General features: G+C 37.8%; 1 protein-coding gene across 1 annotated transcript in view; it reads right to left on the bottom strand.

The window, feature by feature from the left end:
- The window catches only part of LOC139700340 (phospholipase A1-like), a 70,393-nt gene extending 64,803 nt beyond the window's left edge, over positions 1-5,590 (bottom strand). Inside the window, exon 1 of the mRNA XM_071598980.1 lies at positions 5,545-5,590. Coding sequence (XP_071455081.1) covers positions 5,545-5,590 — 46 coding nt within the window. The remainder of the gene's footprint in view (positions 1-5,544) is intronic.
- Between the last annotated feature and the right edge of the window lie 17,909 nt (positions 5,591-23,499).

Genomic DNA, 23,499 nt, shown 5'->3' with positions numbered 1-23,499 from the left:
AATACTGAGTTGAAGCAGGATTAATCGTAGTGTCAAATGTCGAATAGTTTTTGGTTAGGGAAAGCAAAGAGATTTGCCATTGTCCAATCTGAGTCCATCCAAACCATACCTTTGAAAAAGGAATATTAATAAAAACATTACCCAGCCTAAAGACAGAGGATAATAACAGAACAAGGATTTTTACGATACGCATTAATAGAAAAATAGACCACGAGTAAACCTTATCGCAGGATACAGAGACACTGAAGACAAAGTAAAGCATGTTTGCCTATTGGATCAAACATATTTGGATTGCAACATTTTAAATATTTACGAGATCATTCTTACGTCATCAATAAATCAAATATCTTATTATATTAGTAATTTCATAATACTAGAGTTTCCCTTGATTTTGCCCCTCCTTAAAGGTAAGAGTAGAGATTCTTGAAATCAATACTAAGAGGGAAAAAGAATATATTTATATATATAAATACACACAAACACACACACACACACACACACACACATATATATATATATATATATATATATATATATATATATATATATATATATAAACCTGCCAAAAGGCGAACAAATAGTCATTCACATGGGTAAAGATATAAGGAAAAGGGATAGGAACACATATAAAAGTCAACCCCCCCACCTACATGTAAAAGATAAACACAGGAGAGCCTGTGTTTATCTTTTACATGTATGTGCTCCTATTCCTTTCCCTTATTTTTATTCCCATGTGAATGAATATATATATATATATATATATATATATATATATATATATATATATATATATATATATATATATATATATATATATATATTCATACATGACCAAAGGATGGATGGATAGAATGGATTAATATATAAATTATCATGAATGTATGGAAAAGAAAGGCACACGAATAAACCAAAAAGAAACATAAAATATGTGTTTCGACTTTTTAGAAAATTTCAGTTTTCTTCAATTTCTTTCATTCTTATTCTCTCTTATACCATCCGAATGGCTCATTATGGCACCTTTTTCGACCCACTATCGCACGCCAATTTTATAAAACATCACCTAACTCTGATATGTTGGCTTTTTTGAGAAAAATATCAATTCACGTCAGATAAATATGGCCAAAATCGTTAAGAACCAGTTAACATGCACGCCACACGCTGTGAAAATGGAACCACTGATTTGGCGGTGAAAGTGCCGGCACAGCGTGTTTAGGGTTCAAATTCCCAGCCGCGGGTAAAAGGGATAAAATCGAGCCGATAAACGTGTGCCACGGAGCGCCGAAAGTTGAAATGGATGAAAATCAGTTATGCGGGCCCAAGCCCGCGATACGGCCGCGGCGTCTCGCACATTTTTTTTTCCTCCCCGCTTTGTAGTTCAAGGACTTCAAGGTGGGAACTCTCCAACAGGGAAGTTTTGCGGGTCTTTAACATCTGCGGGAAGGCGATCCCGGCGAAAGTTACGCAATGATGCGCATTAAGATTCTCAATTCAGAATACCTTCGGAAAGTTTCCGAAAACGCGAGAGAAGCGCCTACATTCCTCCGGGTAGAGAGGTCTTTGAAAGAACAACGTCTCCCACGAAGTGGCAACACGCCGTGGGTGCAACTGAGAAACGCGTCAGGGTGGATATCGCGGGGTTGGCTCGCTTTTTGGTATGCCCCGACTCCAAATCTACGTGACATTGTAAAAAATCAGAGGAGAGACGTTCATTCATACTTCGAATTGGTTAGATCGCATGCATTGTGTGCGGCAAGTATTTTGGGATCATCGGCGATGATAATAATAATTGAGCTGCATACGTTTCAAAGAATCATCGAAAGCTTTGTGAGTATTCTCACGAGAGGAAAGGTGGCGTCACTACGTTGAAGAGAAACTAAAATGATGAACCCACTAACGACGAAATGATGAAGCTGATTACGCTATAGGAAGGACGTAGTGAAATGATTTTTGCCTAAAGAACCCAGATAATTTTTAAAATTTTTCGTACTGGATCAATAAAATAATGGCAACACTTAAGGCTGGACCGAAACATGAGAAGAAACAGACCGAAGGACAGATATACAAGCATTTTAGTACTATCGGCGAAAGCAAAAGTTTAAACTCCTGAACACTTTAGATGAGGTTACGTTAATACAGTTTTTAGAATATTGCCTTAGTGTTGCCTTAGAGGTGGCTTCGGCATGTAGCAGACTTTCGATATTGGATCCATTAAAAAACCTACCTCGTGTAGTAGATTAATGTAATACTCTCATTACTCAAATTATAATTATTTACAGAAATATCTTTTTCTCAATAATCGCGAATATTCTCCTTTAGTCACAAAATCAGGCTCATCTTCTTAACACAGCGGCTTGCAGAATTTTTAGGTGTCTGACTTCAGAGTGATATCACCCCGACAATTAAACATTGAACTTAAACTCCGAGAGTGGGGCGTACCCTCGAGCCAATTGCCTCTCAGTGGATAACGACACTCGTTCGGGAAAACAAACTTCGACTGGGATTTTCATGCTGTCACAAGGGGTAAAAATTTATTTTTTGCCCTTACCTCCGACGGACGATTACGAAATTATGCAACACATTACCTCTGAGAGCAAAAAGCAGATTTGAAATCATCGACCTAATGGTGAAAGTAATACTAATATATATATATATATATATATATATATATATATATATATATATATATATATATATACATATATATATATACATATATATATATATATATATATATATATATATATATATATATATATATATATATATATATTATATAGGTCACATTTCCATTAAACTCTCATTAATACCTAAATATGTAAGGATATCAAGTGAAATATTAATAAACAACTATTAAGACCGTTTCTCATGGCAATCGATATCGCTCTTTTTACTTTTAAAACAATTGCGTGTAGATGAAATTAAGTGTGAAATTCCAACGGGTTTTCATAATTTTGATTTTAGCATTAAAAAAACAAGCTACAGACTTACTGATTTATCGACATTTTTAGTAACCCAGAGAATATTCTTTAAATAAATCGAAAAAACAGTCAAATATTTAAATATCGGCGTGCCTGACCAACATGACCGAGTATGCGTTTTCACTGCCAGAGCGGAAAGTTCGAGATAACCTTGAACGCGTGCCCCGTCTTTGCGATCCGAAGAGTCAACTCTATGGTCCATTTCCGGCAATAAACCAAACAAATCTCCACTTATTGTGTGCATGATGCCCTCGAACACCTTGTCAGTTTGTTAAAAAACCTGTTTGACCGAATGAAAACGCTGTTTGATCAATATTCTAATTGTCTGCCAATGGAGGATGATTTAGTAGTTACTTGCATAATACTTTACACTAATTTCTTTTTGCGAAAAGGTCACTAATGCCATTAACTCAACCCAAATATAACTGACTTCCACTTATCCATATTTCAAATTGTTTAAAATAATGCGATGAAATTACTGCTGATAATTGCTTTCCACCACTATGCCATGCAAAAGATTACCTCGAATTCAAGTCTGCTTTAATGATTGGCAAATACAAGGGCAGCGTGAGAAAGCTTGAGTGTTTTTGTTTCACTTAATAATGAACGATCACTTCCACCCCGAAGAGAAGCGCTGTCCAATCACCCGTTGAATATAGAACAAAAACTAACCGCAGAGCGACTAAGCCGAACGAATATGTTTCACGGCAAATAAGTTTGCTTCGCGAGGTGCTGGGTAAAGGAAGACTCGACTTTGACATTTCCTCAGCAAGAAAAAAAAATACAAAATAGGGCAAACGGTTCACCGACATTCCTTGTGTCACAAGAATGTTTCCCATAGTCCTGGCTAAAAGACATAACATGTCATGAATGTTCAGGTACGCCCGCCCTTGGATAGGTTCATTAAGATACCTAAGTGGGGAGGATGCTATCATGCGCTTCGCCAGCCTAAAAATATTTCGAAATTTGTGAAAACGACCTTTGAGATTCAGGATTAAAAAACAATACATTCTAATCGCAACGATTGAACACATCTAGCAATGTTTTCACATTTTTTCATGGAAAACATCTCCTGTAGTCCGCCAAAAATTTCAAGATTATAGTAATCTGTGCTTGTACGCCACAACTTCTTTTCTTCTTGGCTTACAGAAAGATTTTCCGAAAAATATCCACATCTTCCCTGGTTTGCGTCACAATAAAATTGCCTCTGTGATAAAATAAAGAACCTAAAAGCTGGACCAAGCAGCAGAGTAAATTTGCTGCCTACAGTGAAGCGTCAATCCTGTTGCCAACGCATGGATGCAGATATTGCAAAAACTATTGCAACTCTAAAAGCAACAAAATGGGAATACAAACAATCATGACCCCATCAACAATTTAGTAAAGTACACTATACAGAGAATACTTGTCACGTATCGCTCAGGCATCAGCAGAAAGTATAGACCTTATCGATTCCTCAACATTCAAAGATTAAACTGAATTCTATACCAGACCCCATTTATGGAGAAAAATAGATACACGGAAAGGAAAAAATATTTTCTAGGATGCGACGAGAGAGTATCTATCTAACCCAACTGGCTAACTCGGCGGCAAGTCCCAAACTTCTAGCCTTCTGCAATCATGGGCATATCCCATTCTATCATGGGCAAGTCCCATTCTAGCCTTCCTGAATTATCATTTTCATTATAAACACAACCTAAATTTCAAACCACGGCTTCTAAACAATTATTTGCTGGTCAACCATCGAATGCCTGATGGCTTTGCTATGCAGTATCATGAAAATTAAAATACAAAATAGAAGTCGTTCCCAAAAAGAGAAATGAGGTGACCCTAGAAGTGAAGTAGTCAAACGCACCAAATCATCTAATCAAAGCTTTCTTCGGCACGTGTACATCCTCAAGAATTATTTGTACGCCAATTTTCCTTGAGTGTCACGGAATTGGAAGAGGGAAAACATAACGATGAAAATTAGAGTTGATAACTTGAACTTAAGGACCGACACGTCAGCTTTACCGATGAGAGAAAACTCAAAAGCGCCGGCTCCATTAACGACATCCCGTCTAGTCGTACCGGCTTGGATAAGCCCGAGAAATCTAGTCCTCCCATTCCCAAGCAAACGAGAACGGCCGTTGGCAACTGGCGCTACTTTCAGGGATGCCATTGATAGAATAATCTTGGCTCCATCTTCTGCTTTACGAGTACTTCTGGTGATTCACATCCCCCTGGGTCTCCGATGCTCGATAATGGCAAGTCATTTGGTTTACCAGGGGCCGTAAAACAATAGATCAGCGGCGGGTAAACTTTTGGATACGAGAGCTTGGTGAGCACATAGTGTGCACTTTATAAATGCAGCAAATCGATGTAGTACGGATTCAGGAGGAGCGTTTATCTCCAAGCGATCTGTAAAATACAGCGGATGAATTCGAGCGCATGGATTAATGCTCGAAGTGTTGAGGGACTGAATCGTTTCAGGAAACCAGAAAATCAATCCGAAACCACTCGGTTCTCATGATTTGGAACTCGCACCGGGCCGAACCACGTTACCCACAACACGTCTTCCCCGTACCTTGGAAGAACAGGAGCAGGAGCGCCGCTGCTCGCCTCAGACCCATGGCTAGGAATGACGAGACACCGGTGGATGGGCGAATCTCACACGCCCCCCACGCTAATATCCTCCCGACGCAGCCGAAGCCCCCGGCACGATCCCCTTCGCGATCCAACCTACGAACCCACCCTCGCCCCTCGCACTCCGACGCGACCGATTCGACTGACAGAGGAGGACTTAATAGTGGACGGAGAACTTTCGCCCCATTGAGGGCTGGAGGGAATAGGTGGTGCTGGTAGGGGAGAGAGGAGGACGGGATGGGATATTTCACCGGTGGAGGAGGGAGGATTCGGAGAGAGTGGCGAGACGGGGGCAACGGGGATGAGGGCGGGGTTTGAGAGGAGGGGTGGCTGGAAGATGGGGGTCGAGACACGGGGGACGGGGAGTTCACGCGAGAGGTGGTAGGCGTGGCGAGGGGCGACTCTGGTGGGGATAAAGAAAGGAAAAGGTAGAGGGGATATTTGGGAAACAGGAGCGGCGGGAGGCGTGGGGAGGGTGACCGACACGAATGCGGGCGAAATGTTTCGAAAAATAAATTTTCCACATAAATAAGAGACTCACCACGACCACAAACCACAACATTTCCACGCAAAATACAAAGGACCGGGCATAAAAAATGCGTTTCACTTGAACAAGAATATGGAGCGTTCTCCAAATAATTTGTGCATGCGATGTAGAATCAAAACTGAATATCTTGCTCGAGGATACCAATTGAAGTGGGAGCGGAAAGGACAACAGTGGAGGGGAAAACATTGGGTAAGGCACGCAGATAAAATTGGGGAAAAACTTTTTAAAATGCATTATCGATTGCTCAAATCGTATATCCAAACGCCCACGCCATTTCGACACTGGATGAACACTGAAGAAAGTGGAGGAAGTTTATAAAACGGAAAAAAGACATTAACATCTAACCATTCGACAGCCAATAAATAAAATAGCAAGTTACATTATTTGACAGCATTTTAATCCTTATTATTGTTTTATATGATCAGGTTCAATAAATTATAACCATAAGGTCACAAAAATCATTTTGAGCAAAACTGGCTTAGAGAATTGAAGGAAACCAACATCAAAGGGCATTTTATTCAAGCAAAAATAGAAAATGGCAATTCTTAAAATTCATTTCAACCAAATTATAATAAAATTGCTCTCAAGTACTTACCTTAGTGGAACAGTGTTAGAGCCGCGAAATAATAAAAACACTGTAGGCGCGAGTCAAAGACGATAATACATTTTTTCAACTAGTTAATTTTCTGTATTATTTTCTTTTTTTGGCTCCTGTTCAACTATTACCCTTGTATTCGATCATTGCAATGCATTCTGGTAATAATTTTTGAACCTAATGTCTTAAAAGGGCCAGGTTTGATTTTAATGATTTATTTTTTGATCACTCCAAAGTATTGGAATTTCATCATGGTCCAAAACTTGCATCTTAGACCGCCACCTCGGGCATAGCTTTTGTGTCGGCCTTTTGTAATATTTAATTTAGAACTTTGTGCCAGCTGCGTAATTTCTAAATTTGGGGCAACTAACCCCAATATTAACTAACAGTTTAGCGCTCTCGCAGATTTCTATACGAAGTTGCTCCATATTAAATTACTACTCCGAAATAATCGTGTTTTGACCTCCGGATATAACTGACTTCCATTAACGCATGCGTAATATCACTACTCGTATTTATAAGGCAGACTAAGTTTTTGATAAAACCAATAACAAATGGTTTCCATTGAGTTAACCAAGTAAACTAATGGTACACAATTTAACAGGACGGAATTCGGTTCCCCTCCAGTTCAATCCCTCCTTCAGCCATACTAAACAATTGAACTGCTTCGCCTGCTCCAGTTAATGCCTCCCAAATTGATGTTTCACTTAACCTTCCTATTTCTTAAGAACCTCATTACCTTCTTTACCAACCTTTAATGAAGTTTGAGAATAGTATTAAAGAGAGTCGCTCTTGTGATGCATGAATGTTGTTAGGAGGTGGTTTAGGGGAAAATATAGTGGTAAGACTTTAAGTATTGCTGCAAAAGTCATCAAATTTGGGAATTATTTACAGGAAGCCTAAATATTCCTTCTCACGGTGGACTACGCGCAAAATATAACGAGAGAAAAGGGTTCTTCGATTTTCCATATACGGGCCATTAATTGGCCTTAGCCAATGGAACGCTTCAACAACTTCATTTTCCACGAAAGTTTTTATCTGTTAAATGTGTATTTACCTGCAATACATTTGATTTCATTGGCCATATAGAACGTCGCTTTCAATTTTATTACATAATAACATACATGTAATTGCATTTGTCATTACGGGTCGTGCTTCAACCTACAGCATTTACAGTATCCCCTACGACGTAGTTTTAAACCCTTATAAATTTCATATAAGTAGGGTCTCTAGTAGGCTTGGAAGTCGGAACAAAATGTAATATCCCCTACTACCTGATCCACCATTCTCGAACAACTAATCATGATATGTCATGACGAAAACTGTCTTAAAATCATGATAAATGTATGCATTATCGCTATTCGTAAATATTAGAGTTTACGAGTATATTAAAGTATTACGATGGGTGCAAAAGATCATAACGATATATTACACATAAATTATTATTTATTATAAATATACATAAATCATTACTAAAAATGGTATGGTTCATTCAGTCTCCAATAAAGATAAACATAAGATTTATTTATGAAGGGCGATAAAGGTGTAGCAAAGTTCCTACAAAGGACAAAACTCAAAATGTTTGCTTGTAAAAAATTTTCACCCACCTTCGGACGTACGTTCAACAGTTCTCTTAAGGAAACTGAAAAATCTGGTGGGAAATAGGGCCCAGGTACCAAGTTATTAGAGAATTTTTTTCTATCCTTAAAATAAAATTCCTCAGTTAATAACGACTGTTATAACTTAATATTAATATCCAACAACTTCATTTCACTCCAATCAAACTATACAAGCTTATCTCCGCATTCTGAAGGTCCCCAAAGAAGTTATGATGATTTTCCTATTAATTCTTCACCCGCGACATTGGCGGACAAATGGGAATCGTGCACATGTTATTCGGTAAAACAGAACTTTGCTAATTATCTACTTCTCTAATTCTGAATTTGTAATTCGACCGGGAGATATGTAAGTTGAACTACGTGATTGGCTACATTACAGACTGTAACCCTCACACTCTGATTTTTCAAAATGATATTAATCGAGCGTTAAATCTTTTTTTCTCTATGACTTCCACTCCAGGCTTTAAAATTTTTTCCCTTCATCACAGCTCTTTAACTTTTCATTTAGTTGCAAAAACTGGTAACAAGTCTGGTTGTCCCTCTTTGAAATAACTTCATAACGATGTGTAAATATTTCTCAGCCGGGTCCTATGTACATTAGCTTGGTTACATTAAACAATCTTAGAAAAATAAGATAGCACTAAAAACTTAAACAGCGAAGGTAGATACTTATCAATGTTAAAACTTTCTAAAATAAAACTATTTATTATCAAGTTATAGCTCTCCGTCAATCATAACGCCAATGGTACCTCCAAAATAAGAGAACAGCAAGGTGAAAATTGATTGAAAGGTTAAAAAAGTATAGAGCAAAGGATTGTGTATTGTTTTCACAATCTAGGACAACAATAATGATTTATTTACATGTACATTAGCGTGAACATTTAGTTCGGACAAAATGTCTCAAAATTTTATCGAAGCAAGATGAATTCTTCACGTAGTTGACTATCATGCAAAAGTGACAAAATGGGAGCGCAAATATTTCAATCCCCATCAATTTGAATGGCATTTCGCAAAACATAACCGCACGTGAGACCACCGTGAGCACCAGATACTCCAGGGTGCTTCACAATATCAACCACTTCTAGGTCATCCCCACTGAAATTGCATGTAAAACCGCTCAATGGACTCATTCCTATCTTCTCTCCTTGCTCCCGCTCCTTGTGATGCTAACGATAAAATCCAGCAACGCCACGCCGTATGAATCGCGAGGATGGAGAGAAGGAGATAGGGCACCGATTACGCGACCGCGGCTACGAGGAGCGACGTCAAGTCGAAGAGGGGAAGGGTCGGGGGGGCGGGGGCAGGCGAGAGCTGGGACGGGGTGCGGGCTCGGAGAGATGTTGCACCTCCGACTAGGAGCGCCATCGCAGCGGTGACGGAACCCCTCGGGATGTCTCCATCCCGCTCCGGGAAGTCAGAAAAATTGGGCTCGGGGAAGGGGAGGAAGACGGATGAGAGAGGGAGAGCCCGACCGGGCGGAAAGCGTGCAAATACTGGTCTCCATTCCGAGAGAGTGGAGAAGGGAAGCCAGGGAAGATCCGATTTCCCCCCCCCCAACGCGAGCGCGCCTTCCCCAATCGAGTCGCCGTTAGCCAGGCTCGATCTCGACCCACCGCAAAAGGCGGGAATTGCGTCACGACGTGCCAGGGGAGAGCTTCTCATGACGTCGTCAACGTCACGAAAATGCTCGCGGACCTTTTTGTTCTTTGATTCTCGAGGGTTCCAGAGCTCGTTTGTATTCCACAGCAAACGGAGGGCATTGCTTCACGACGCTTTAGTCCTCATTGGGCGAGGTATTAGCCCCCAAGTCACAGGCCATGTCCTGCCACGCGTGGCACGCTATCTTCGTAGTTTTCGTAAAATAAATGAGAGCCAACGGTCAGTCTCCCCCCTTTCCAAACGTGGCCATCGATAAGTATCCACGGTCACGATTTCACCACCCGATTCAAGTTGTGATGGGTACTTCCGGTGGCGTATTACGAGCAGAGAAAATACCCAAAGTTTTCCTTGAAATATAATATTCCATCATTTGATGTCAGTAATACTATCAGTAAATATTCCTTGATCGTACCATCATGGCATTGCGCGACATTGTGGATTACCGTAGAGAAGTTTTCACAAAAATGATTTATTTCTAGGATTCCTCCGTGATCCTTATTTTGGGTGTTGATCATTTTTCTCATTATTGAATTCCGATCGAAGGGTAAACAAACTGTCAACCTCGAGTACATGACAATTATCAGAGGGTTGCTATTTATACTTTTAAGCCTTGACAACACTTAGTCCTTCAGGTGCCATCTGAAAGTTTGACCCTTTTAACGCTAACTTTCTTCTGAAAATTTTGTCGTTTGACCATAACTTATGGTTTTTTATAGTGGCTCGAAAATTCTTTCTCAGCGAAAAAATTGAGTTAACTCGAAAACACTTTCTTGCGATGATTTTTTACGAATTTTGACGTGGATGATCAAGACTGGAGCGCATCAATCAACTTACGCCCACTTTTGGCGATGAAGCCCCATTCTTCGCCACTGTGAAACGCTAGTATAACGAATTCCTTCATGACCGCCGTCATCTCAGCGACGAAAGTCAGGAAGGTCGTCCAAAATCACTTGATGTGTCGGAAAACATTGATGCTGTGCAAGAACTAGTAAATAAAAATCATCATGTGACTTATCGTGAGATTGAGGTATTCTTTGGGATTAGTATGACGAGTATAAATAATGTATTGCATGAACATTTAGCTGTGAAAAAAATGTGTTCGCGTTAGATCCCACATAATTTGAAAAAAGCTCAAAAAGATGCTCGTGTCAATTAGTGCAAAGAAATGCTCAATAAATACAATCGCGGTGCATCAAAAGCTGTGCATAACATTTACACAGGTGACGAATCTTGGATCTATGCGTATGAGCCTGAAACAAAACAGCAATCTACTGTATGGGTTTTCCAAGACGAGCCAAATCCAACAAAAGTGATTTGTGCACGAAGAACATCGAAGCAAATGATCGCCTGTTTCTTCGGACTTGTTGCAACCGTACCGTCAGTCGCAACGTAGAACCGTCGATTCTGAATGGTACACAAGCATTTTTTTGCCAGAAGTGCTTGGTGAAATATGAAAAAAGAAGCGGCAACGAAGGATCATTCTTCATCATGACAATGCAAGCTCTCACAGATCGGCTGAAACAACTACCTATTTGACAGGCTAAAACATCGAATTGATGGGTCATCCTCCGTATAGCCCTGATTTAGCACCAAATGACTTCGTTTCATTCCCATTTACCAAAAAAAAATTGCGTGGCCAACGTTTGTCGGCGCCTAAAGAAGCCGTTGATGAATTCAAAAACCATATTTCGGAGGTACCTCAATCGGAATGGAATGTGTTACAAAAATTGGTTCGAGCGCATGCAAAAGTGTATTGATTATCATGGAGAATACTTTGAAAAACGATAAAGCCATTTTCAACAATAAATTACTGTATTTTCATTATGAGGCAGAAAACATAAATAGCAATCCTCGTATCATGGATTTTAGCCACCAGAAAAAACGTCACAATTACAACCGTTCGCGCACGGTTAGGTCATAAAATACTTAATACTGTATTTTTTAAAAATGCAAACACTGTCTCGAAAATGAACGACTGAGTTTACCATTTGTAGGATAGTACTTGAACATATTTGAAGCCAACGATTAAATTCAAGACTTCAGGCGTGAATTATAATTTTGGAACAATTCCACTTTCCATTTTCACATTATGGTTCTCCAATAACTAATTGGCTCTCTTTTGCGTTCAATTATGTTATTGACGAATGCGATCGTTTGATATTTCACAATGAAATCAGACAACATGACGAAGTTCTTTCCACACTCGAAATCAAAATTTTCTAAATGATTAAGAGAGAGGTAATGATAAATTTATACTTTGGTAAAAGATTGATTCGCACTATTCTAATAGACAATGAATTTCAAATTAACATGTGACCGAAAAACTCTTGATATGGTCCCAGGTTTTGCATTACAAAAATCCTTAATAACTACCACTTGCCAAACTTGAATACCATTTCAAAAAATTAAGATTCAAAATGATTGGATAAAAGCAATTACAATCATCCTTCAACTTCCAACGACATATATGTGAGAGACCAAATTTAAAAAATTAATAAAAATGTTCAAAACGAGATAAATATAAGAGGATATCCGGACCGGATATCAGGATCCTCATAAATATCCTTCTAGGAATCTAGGAATTAAAAACATTCGTAAAAAATTGAATCATGCTATTTATCTCACTAAATTTATTACTCTAACAACGTCGAGTTAATTTTTAAGATTGGTAATTTTTTTAAGGTTCTATGCATGCAAAAAATTGCTTGAATATCTGTTTCTACGCTCATGCTAAAAGACAACCCTTGAATTCTCTCTCATTGGTCAGTAGGGCCGACAATAATTTAAGACCTTAAGAGATGCGGAAAAATTTAAGAGCTTAAGAATGAGGAAAACTATAGTTCTCTAAACTTTCCCTCCTTTAGTTTCTCGTGCATTTTTACCCCATTTTTGACGTCCAAGTAACTTATTTTCTCCCCCCATATTCCCAACTCATTACATACAGGGTACGGCAGTTAAATCCGGACAAATGAAACTTTTTTATAAAGGCAAATATATTTTAAAAAAGTAAAAATGAAAATGAAAATCCTTTCACGTACAAGTAGTGGTATCTGTTAAGAGTAGCATTACTCAATGTAACTCTCTTCAGCTGCAATGACCGCCTTCAATCTTGTCCTGAATCGATCGCACATACTCTTTAAAACAACAATGTCCTTATTCACGAATGCTGAATGTCGCATCTCTACGCACCACTATGATAGCGTAGAGATGCAACATTAGGGTGCGTCTTATTTGTAACTCTTTCGATTACGCCGCAAACACAATAGTCAAGGGGGTTCAAGTCCGGGCTCTTCGGGGGCCAGAATGTGTCAATGTTTTTTGAGAGGTAGTTTTGGACTAAATGACTCGTTTGAGCTGGTGCTTGTCCCATTGAAAGACATATTATCTTCCCGAGGCCACAATTACCATCCAAGGTTTAATGACATTCTTCCAAAATTGCCAATTCTCAAAAATTTGCAAAATTCCTCTGAAATCGCACCTGAGCGTTTCCTCGAATGAGGTTTCCTCGTATGGTTAGCGATACCTTACCCAGACTTCTGAAAAGCATTATACATAGCCACAATATCGTAAACAGTTGATCTAGGGTACCCGAGGAGTCGAATTATTTCACTGGGCGAACACCCAGCGCAAATACGTTCGATAATAGCGGCTCTTCGATTGTACTCCGCAGTTGCACGTAACGTCTCAGCCATTTTGAGGTTATGACTGTTTACTAGACGCTTATAGCTTTACAGAACGCCAATTGCGACCTCCAGTGGAACTACGATATGGCGGGAAATTCAAATTGAAATTTTCCGGAGATAACCGCCGCACCTTGTATTCCCCCTCCTATGTCTTACTACCTACATTTAGTCCTACAAGTATTCCATGCGACCATTTTTTTCTGTCTCCTTCTAGTGCCAACCATTGAATAGCACTTAATCTCCTCATTTGTATTATTCACTTCCCACGCCATATTTTCCATCTTACCTATCATCAGCATCTCAAAAGTCTCAAATGTCGGTGCGGCCGTTCACATCCTTTAAAGAAACATTTTCTAAACTACGTATATAGATCACCCTGCGCATTTCAATCTCAAGAAATAATTTCCTGCCGTTTTTAGAGTTCCACTCAAAAATTATTTTCTTTTAATAAATACTTAATTTTTTTGACCCAACTATACTATTAACGCCCTTGACGTTTCTAAGCAACCCTACACGAGATTTTCTTGCATCATTTTGCAATTACGCCCAAAATGGCTCACCTAACCTTAATGACGCAAATGGCTGAAGCAGCTACTTTTTGTACCCTCCGTGCAGGTAAATAGTCCGAAAATTGTCTCCCTTCACTTTGAGAATTTCTAATTCTCCTCTGAGCCGAGTGTTTGCACTTGAAGAATATCTATTCTCCCAATTGCCTTTCTTGGTAAAGACTGGATTCCGGTTCTCCAACAATGTTCTAAATTAAATGCCGTGCTCTTAATGAGGCTATATGCGATGCTGTCTTACCTCATACCGGTATTTTAGTCACGGAGGAACGGAAGGCAATCAACTCAATTTCGACGAGTAATTTTTATGAACGAGGGCATTTCAACGGAAAAGCGTTTATCTCACCACGCCGGGGATGTCTATAATAATCGCAATCAATACAAAAAGTACCATGATAATTCTAACAGTCGTATACCAAATGGGGAAAATTCCAGAAATTGTCAAATGGAGGCTACTTATTTATTTATGTACCCTGCAAGCCATCGCTAGGGCATGTGGCAGGGGGGGGGGGAATACACACCAGAGAGATTAAGTGAAATCATTTTTATTTACCGGGTGCATAGTAATTCATTCAATTATTTCATCACACTTCCAGTTGGTTTCACGTAAATCAATTTATTTATTTGACATAATAAAATATTGAGAAACTCATTAAATAGTGACGTATAATAGAAATTTCCCAAGGAGCTGAACTTTGTATTGATCAATATAAATTGGGAATCATTAAAATCCCAGAAATTCTTGGATGTTCGATGAAACAAGGTCATTCGAAATCGTCGCCGCCAAGTGATTTGCTTAACTAAGATAATCGACGAAGATACAATTTCGAAATCAATATCATTTCCATGAAAGTCGTAAAATAAACATCCATATGACATTATAATTTCAGGAATAATACCATTAAATTATTTAAACGAGATATTATCACCATTAAAAGTAGACTATCTGACTGATGTAGGTTTCTGCAGGACCTTGAAAGCTATACTATATTCCTGCCCACGATAATATCATGGAATAAAGAGTGCCGGTGGTTCCCCGTTGGCTTCTTCAAATTTCATTGCTTTTAAGGTATCACTTTAAGAGGCCATTTCAAATGATCACTTAAGAAGAAGCCACGTAATAGGTGTCCAATACCTTTCCATTCCTATAGTTTTGATCTCCAAAGAAGCGTGAAATAAATTTAATGTGGAATAACTAAGTAACCATTTTTATTTCAATAGAAAGCACTATTATTTAATTTCACTGGATACTGTTACCCTTTCTCTCCTCTGGATTTATCTAGAATTCCCAACTCAAGGCACTCATCGTTGCTCTAATTAAGAACGCTTTACAATGAGTCAACTGAATGTGCATTCCCTACCACCACACTATGTGTGACCAATCAGAAAACAAACAAAACATAAATGAATGAAAAGGGAAAATAAATTTTCGAAATACTATCCAAATTTTTTATGGGGTTGTAATTAATGCAACTAAAGCGCTGGGATATTGACTGTTCAGGTTCAATTTCGTATATTGCCTTTGAACAATCTCACTTGAACTGCAATTGTGCGAATTAATAAATATCAGGGAATTGATTCTTAAACTTACTTGTTAACTGACCAATCCATTGAGTTTGCTCATGTGGAAAATGCTGATGCGGTCTCTTTCAACACTTACCGCGTTCATTCAGTATGATTATATTATTTATTATACTACTTCCATTCTCGTTCGTGGTACTTTTACTTTTCAATTAAAAAGGCAGAGCACAAAACTTTACGAGATAACGCAGATGGCTCAATGAAAGTAAATGATCTCCACGGTGTATACGCTGAATTCCAAGCGAAAGGACTTTTTAAGAAGTTAGTTTTACTGTGGCCAATAAAACACAACCTTATGGCTGATTATGATGTTTCATGAAAGTATTAGTGTATAATATAATGTTATCACGAGGGGTTGTAAATAAATTAGTTCATTTATCTCTGTAGTTTTCTGTATTCGTCGTGTTTGTTCAACAGAAATCAGTTTCCAATTTGTGTTGAGCTTAAGACTCCAGATTCATAGTCTCCTTCGTTCCGTGAATTTAATTACATTTTCATCAGTTTGAGTTCTAACAATGTCCGTAACATATACTCCTTAATGCTATTCTAATCCTCAATTAAGACAGTGTTTCCCCAGAAATCAATTGAGAGTGATTTTTTTTTCTGTTTCTACGAATCGCTGCCGCCACCGGTTTTGAGAGCGTGTTCCTTTCCCAATAACTCAAGAGAAAATGTGAATAAGAGCAAATGACATTTACCGATCGATAAGGGGGACCCTCAACGCCTCACAAACTGCTTGGGGGGGGGGGGACAAAACGCCTTGCTTCTTTCGCACCAATGTGACCGCCGAAATTTCTGAACTTACTACTTCAACTTGCAGCATCAAACCGCAGATCTAAAAGCCATCAAATAATAAAAGATTTTAAAAAGATTTTTCAAACTTTTTGAAAGGAAAAAATTAGCTAGCGGTTCCATTCCGATCGAATCAGTCATTATTCATTCACTTGAAATAAATGAAATTTGCCTACGTACACGAAATCTCCCTTCCCTGGTACGAGAAAACGCGAATGGGGACAAATCAAAAACAAGAGTTCAGGTAAGACACGTCATTTATAAAGAAATGGGACAAAATGTCCTCAATAATGTGAATAAAATAAATCACTAAATGGTAATTATAAATACTAATTTATAATAGCATGGCTGCACATTCAGCCTTTAAAGCCAAAAATTGTTGTCTTTAGGAAAATAGTCTTCAAAACAACAACTAGCGATCGATGGTAAATGAGTTAATTGGAGTCTTCATGCGTAAATGCAAGAGTAAATGAAAGAGTGCAAAACATTTTTCAGAAAGAAATTTTGGACATCATAAATCATACATTCCTGGACATTTAATTTTGGACATTAAGTAATTCTAACATACCTGTAGATATTACTATTATATCCCCAGCGGGCCCGGGTTCACATCCCGGCGGTGCTGAATATTTTTCAGAGGTATCTCGATCCCTACTTGAGGTGCTTTGTGGAGGGCACTTTGAGTGAGTACGTCGTCCGTCGGATGGGACGTTAAGCTGCGGACCCCTTGGCGCCTTTCGTAAAGAGTAGGCTAATGCCGACGCCGGGTTTCTCTCCACCCTTCGTCCTTTCCTGTGCATCCCCTTTGGCGGAAATGATCTCAGCTGTCGGTCGCCTCCCCTAAATACTTCTACTACTACTACTATTATATTGCGTAATATCGCATGAACAACACCTGTTACACGGTGATCAAGTGTTTCCCCTATACACGGAGATCAGGCAAATGGTGAAATTTTTGAATTAAATATATTTTTCAAGCAAATTATTAAAAATGAATATTAAAACTTCTACGATGCGAAACTTGATATGACTGCGGTTATGCAAAAAAATTGAAGAGAAAAATATTTAAATCTTGAGAAAATAATCACATAACGAGTTCAGATGTATTAAAAAAGTTAAATTCATACGCAAAAACTGCACAATTGAAATTGTATCATTTTTTCCTCATTGAAATAGTCCTTAACTTAAATAATAGAATCATGCAGAACCCCTAAGGTGAATTATCCTCGAAATGTCATGTCTTTTTGAAAAATAATTCATATTAAATTATTTTAGCGAACATTCACGATTTATAAATTGCTACAGGGGTATGTCAAACCATAATTTTGCGTAACATTTCTTATTTATCAAATATTTCAATGAAAGAAATATATCACTATAAATCAACCCGGGATATTTTATGAGTGTAAAATGATGTAACTGCTTAATTACATGAGTGAAAATGGGTTAAGTATGAAAAACAAGAGTGCGAATGACCAGAGGTAGCAGTTTCTGAATTTTGGCCTGCCCAGGAGGTTTTTATTTCTTTTGCTTCCGAAACTCGGTGGCAGAAAGAAACGTTGCTCCTGTGTAGCGGCAGGATTGAGAAATAAACCCAATCCAAGACTTCGGGCCGAGATCCTGTTTTTCGCTAAATGTTAACGACACTCGCAATGTAACCGCAAGCTGGCAATCTCTCCCAGGAATTGAAAAAAATTAGGTTGTCAGTTGGAAGGTCGACTTTTGCGTGCATCAAAGAACAAATTTATCTCTAGCTCATTAAGACCGATTTTTATCGAATTGACATATGGAAAATCGACTCAACTTGGAAAGAAAATTCTTCAAACCATCGAAGCTATTTTGGTTGATGTTAGCTGATATGAAAATAGCTCACACAATCTTCAAGCAATGAATACACTAATAAATAAAAAACTAATTATTATTTAAGGAATTCCCGCAGCAAACAGAAAATTATAAGTGCGTTGTTTACCTTGTTTATTATTTTACGCTATTTGAACGATTATATTCACCGGATTAAGCGACCCCATCTTTGAATGGAACTCGGCCATGTTGATTTAAATCACATAGCAGAGAGTGACTAAGTCGATCTTGCCGGTGGGCTCACGTACAATCCTATACCCGTTTGATAGCCGCTATGCTATTTTTCTGTGAAGAACGCACTTAAGATGATAATTAGATGAACATGGATGCTGAAACTTTTGTTAGATATTTTTCTACAGTTCAATCCAGGATGATTAGTTTTGATACTGGATTCACTTATTCATGGTAAAATGCACCATTAAAGAGTGCACCTTCTAGACGATTTCTGATACAAATCGTAGGGTGACCTACTTTAAATACTATTATTTAATAAGTGGGTCGAGACCCCGACTTTGAAATAGGCGTTTATAAAAATTCACTTCAAGAAACTCGAAATTTTCTTAGATCAAATTCACTTTCAAGCTTTTGAAACCTGATTTGGAGACCGGTTTCCGATTATTTTTTCCCCTCATATTTGGGGTTTTGGTTTTGTATCAAATCAATAATGACTTTCTTCGAACTCGACTCATGCAGCCGAAACCGCATGAGAATACCATAAAGCCCACCGGCGAACGAAATTCACTCACCAGAATAGCGGGTCCAGTTCCTTTTCCCGTACCACCTGTGGTTTAGCGGGAAGATTTGATTCCCGAAAAGCCGCACAGCTAGGATAAAGCTGAATGTGCCCAAATGTGTCACCCAGAATCTAACCCAGGCCCTCTGGTCGGCGACCAAGTGATCAATTTATGTGTATATTTACACAGGATTATGGCCGTTGGTTTTGTAAAATATTTCAGATTATTATTAGCGTTATAATTAATAGTACATCGGAAAGACATTAAGCTACATTAAGTTACTTTCAAAGGCAAACTGACAATTTGTACATAATTGGCAATAGTAAGTGAATGAGTTAAGTATTTAGGAAAATTGAAATACCAGTAGATGCACAATAAATCTCACACCTATCGGAACACTCATAGGGAATAATATTTCGAAGTGTGAAAATACCATGCAACTTCGGAAGCATTTAAAAAAATCGGAAAGAATATTCCAAGAGGAAATATTTGTCGAAAACCGTTTTTTGATTGCCCTATTCCCTTTACCCGATTCCTTTTGCCAGAAAAATATAAAAAATATTTATTTTCACACCAATATTTTATACTCTGTAAATTTAATCAATTTACTTGGATATCTTCACAATAAATGTATAGAAGGTGATGAACTTTTTACTCTATCGTCCAACTCTAATTTCTACCAAGGTCCACAAAGAATAATAAATAAAGAAGATTATTACAATGACGGTCAGTTTTTTTACGAAAATCATATGATTAAGCTACTAATAAGTTCCACGAGTTTTTTTAGTACTGTTAGCAACTTCTCAATACATTTTTGGGCACGGATCAATAGAATATAATGATGGAGTGTGGGAAGATTTAAGAAATGAAATCAAAAACCAAGTTTTATGGAAATGGGACATAGTTTTATAGTAAAAATACAAAGAGAAAAGGTTTTCATTATTAAAAAAATATTTTTGGATGGAATCAGCCACCTGAAGATTGTTTGAGCTATTTCCATCAACTGTTAGAAGTTTTAAGAAAAGGTCGCACGGCAGCCACTGAACAAAGGATTGTGTGCGATAATGATTTGTAAGTGATGTGGATGGTGTCAAGTTGAACTGTGAAAGTGCGTGACGCTTGTCGGTGCGCGACTATGGACGGGCTATGAAGTTAACAGTGCGTTGTTTGTATGGTGTGATATTGAGTCATATGAGATGGTATTTCCTTAAATTATCTTAATATGTAGCAGAATAGTTTTGACTATTTATTGATTCAAATGTTATTGTTTCAAGTTTGATTGAGATGCAAGGGAGTTGTGTGCCAACTGATACTCCTATCTCCACAGGTATTTTTTTTTGAATAATTAAAATACGGGTACCCCGAAAGAGTTGTAAAATTTTATTCACGAACACCAAATTCTTAGGAAGTGCTGCCACGAAACTGATAGCACGTGGTGAAACTATAATCACGTTCTGCGTCACTCGCCACTCACCCGTTGGTCACTGACTGATTACGCACTCGAGGAAATATCAGCTCCCGGGCAACTTTTTAATTCCTATTCGGACTGCAGTTGGCCTCGCAAAGGACGGCTAGAGGGAAGGGATTTGAGCTGCCATCTGCGAGACTTCGATTCGTTGATCCATAGGGGCCCGCCCCCCACTCATTTCTCACAGGTCGACTGCCTCGAAGCATGTGTACCAGTATAGGTTTCAACATCTGAATACCGATGCAATTAAATGAGAACATTTCGATTTTACCACTAAAAGGAAGAAAGAAATAATATCCTCAATTACCTGAGGCGAATTAATTTTAAGAATCACATTTGATACAGCTTGAATGCGATTTCCCTGATTTTTCCATATATATTAGATTAGAAACGCACCTCTCCAAGATGTAGATGGTGTCGCTTCCATCATTCTGATAGAGTGAATACTTGTCAAATAGAGCATACAAATTTTGAAAATTAATAGGCCTAAAAATTTACCCCTGAATAAATTTTTTAAATACTTACGGGTGACAGTTCTAGATTAAACATTTCTTATGTATTGCGGCTGTAGCTTCTGTAATATCCTATAGTAGCCTCACCTCCTAAGCACAGGAAATAATCCATACACATTCCGAATTACGAAATTGAGGGAGAAAACATTTTCGATGGGCAATGCATATTTTTATAGCGAATAAAAATATCTTTTAGATATTATCTCTAAATCTCTTCAAAATGCTACATTCGACAATCTAAAAGAATCAAATCAGAAATTCGATAAAATTTTAAAACTGGACGTGGTTTTCATCTGAAGCTGAAAAAATGGAATAATACATGATTAGAAAAAATCTTGAACGGCATGCGTTAAAATATTTATAAACTGTCGAATCAGTAGTAAGTCAATGAAATGGTCGAAAAAAGCCAACGCAATATTTAATACCACAATTGCGTCCTGATCATTACAATATCACAATCTTGTCCCACGAGTAATATGTAAAATTCATTAAGGCGAGTTAAATTATAGACGAAAATTAGCAAGAATCTCTCAGCCAGACTTGGCTGAGTGAGCTTACATAAGAATTGATTTCGGAAAAGAAAAAAAGAGTTGGTCGTGATTGCACTTTCAAGAATTTCCTAGCGTTGTTATAAGTTCTATTTTCCTTCGGCTTCGACTTCAGAATTCTTAAATGCAATCATTAAAGTCATTAAGCGTATCTGATCAAGGAGAGCACTTTGGTCTGGTTTTCTTTTGATTGCGTGCGTGCAGATCTTTACAGCAAAATCGTACTTATTCTAAGAATCATTGGACTACTTGCTCCCTCATTATTGCTTTATTTTTAAGTTTATCACAGAATAAGCATTTGAATTAATCTATCAATGACGTAATATTGGAAGATCCAGGAAAAATCATAGAATTTCCAGGTGTTCCATAAGTTTCACTGTTTCCAAATTTTCTAAAAATAATATTCACAGTCCTCGATGTTTACGTATTAAAGCAACCCTATCCGACGTAGGCAATAGATTGCATCCTGTTTTGGCATTATTATCGGGAAAATACGCGATTTTGCCTTTTAACTGGTAGTAATACTTATAATTCAGTCCATGTTAGGCCAACAGTAGTGGAAAAAAGAGCTAAATCTCTCTTAAACTCAAACTTACGAGGTAAAGGATTATTCTTAATTCTTTCCGCTCTACATTATTAAATGTAATTTTTTTTATTTCTTGCATCTACAGTGAAATTTTATTTTTTATCAGTTTCGTTATTTGTACTCACATCTCGGTTAAATCATTACCTAATTGTCTTGTCGTCCTTTCAAGGTATATGGGCTACCATTATTGAGTATATATCCACCATTGTAATACTCCTGCGAATGCTACTATTTAACGTAAACATTGTAAATAGGCTACTGATCGATTGGTATATCAGCTTCATAAATATCGATAACTATAGACGACAAAATACTAATGTGGACATGAGCCAAAATAAAAATGCATGATTCAAGTATTATTGCTTCGTCAGTTGATAATGGAATTAATTATAAAGAATATATTCCTCACACTCCAAGGCAAATATAGTCAACCCAATACATGTAAGCGTCATAAATTAGGTATTTACAATAGTTTCAGGCTTAATTTTTTGGAATTCCTTCATGATGAGGGTAGAGAAAGGAAGTTTGCACTTTCACATAAAGATTTATTACCTCACACGATCATGGTTTCGATGCTGCGCATCATCATCAAGTGACATAAATGAATTTTTTTTCAACTTATATAGCCTGCCTCCAAGAGGGGAGGAAGATAGGTGGAGTAAGGGAGACAAGGTAAGTTGAGTACTGGTGCAGTAATCTATTTTTGGGCTAGGGGAGGGGGACTGTTTGCCCGCAATGGTTTGACCCCCATTTAGGGACGGTCGATGGTCGCTTATGTTAGTTTTTCTTGCTTTTATTTATTTCATTATTTTCCTCACCCGAATCTATCTTCAAAGTATCCGATGTAGGCCTACCTCTTTCCACAACCACCAAAGTGTCCGAGCCATTTATATATATATATATATATATATATATATATATATATATATATATATATATATATATACACACATATATATAACTAATTTTCATTTCAACTTTTTAAGTACAACAATCTGTCCTTTATATTCTCGATTGTTATCAACTCTGTCATCTTAGTAATATCTTCTTAGCATAATAAAATTCTTTATTTAGTGTCCTTACTACTTTGTTCATCTTCCTCAAAAAAAAAATCTTCGTTCGAACTGCCCCATATGTTGCAGTAAAGGA

Source organism: Hetaerina americana, unplaced genomic scaffold (genome assembly GCF_022747635.1).
Source record: "Hetaerina americana unplaced genomic scaffold, ioHetAmer1.1.p SCAF_10, whole genome shotgun sequence".
Lineage (NCBI taxonomy): Eukaryota > Metazoa > Arthropoda > Insecta > Odonata > Calopterygidae > Hetaerina > Hetaerina americana.
Note: the sequence above shows the minus strand (reverse complement) of the source record. Positions and strands in the feature narration are given on the sequence as shown.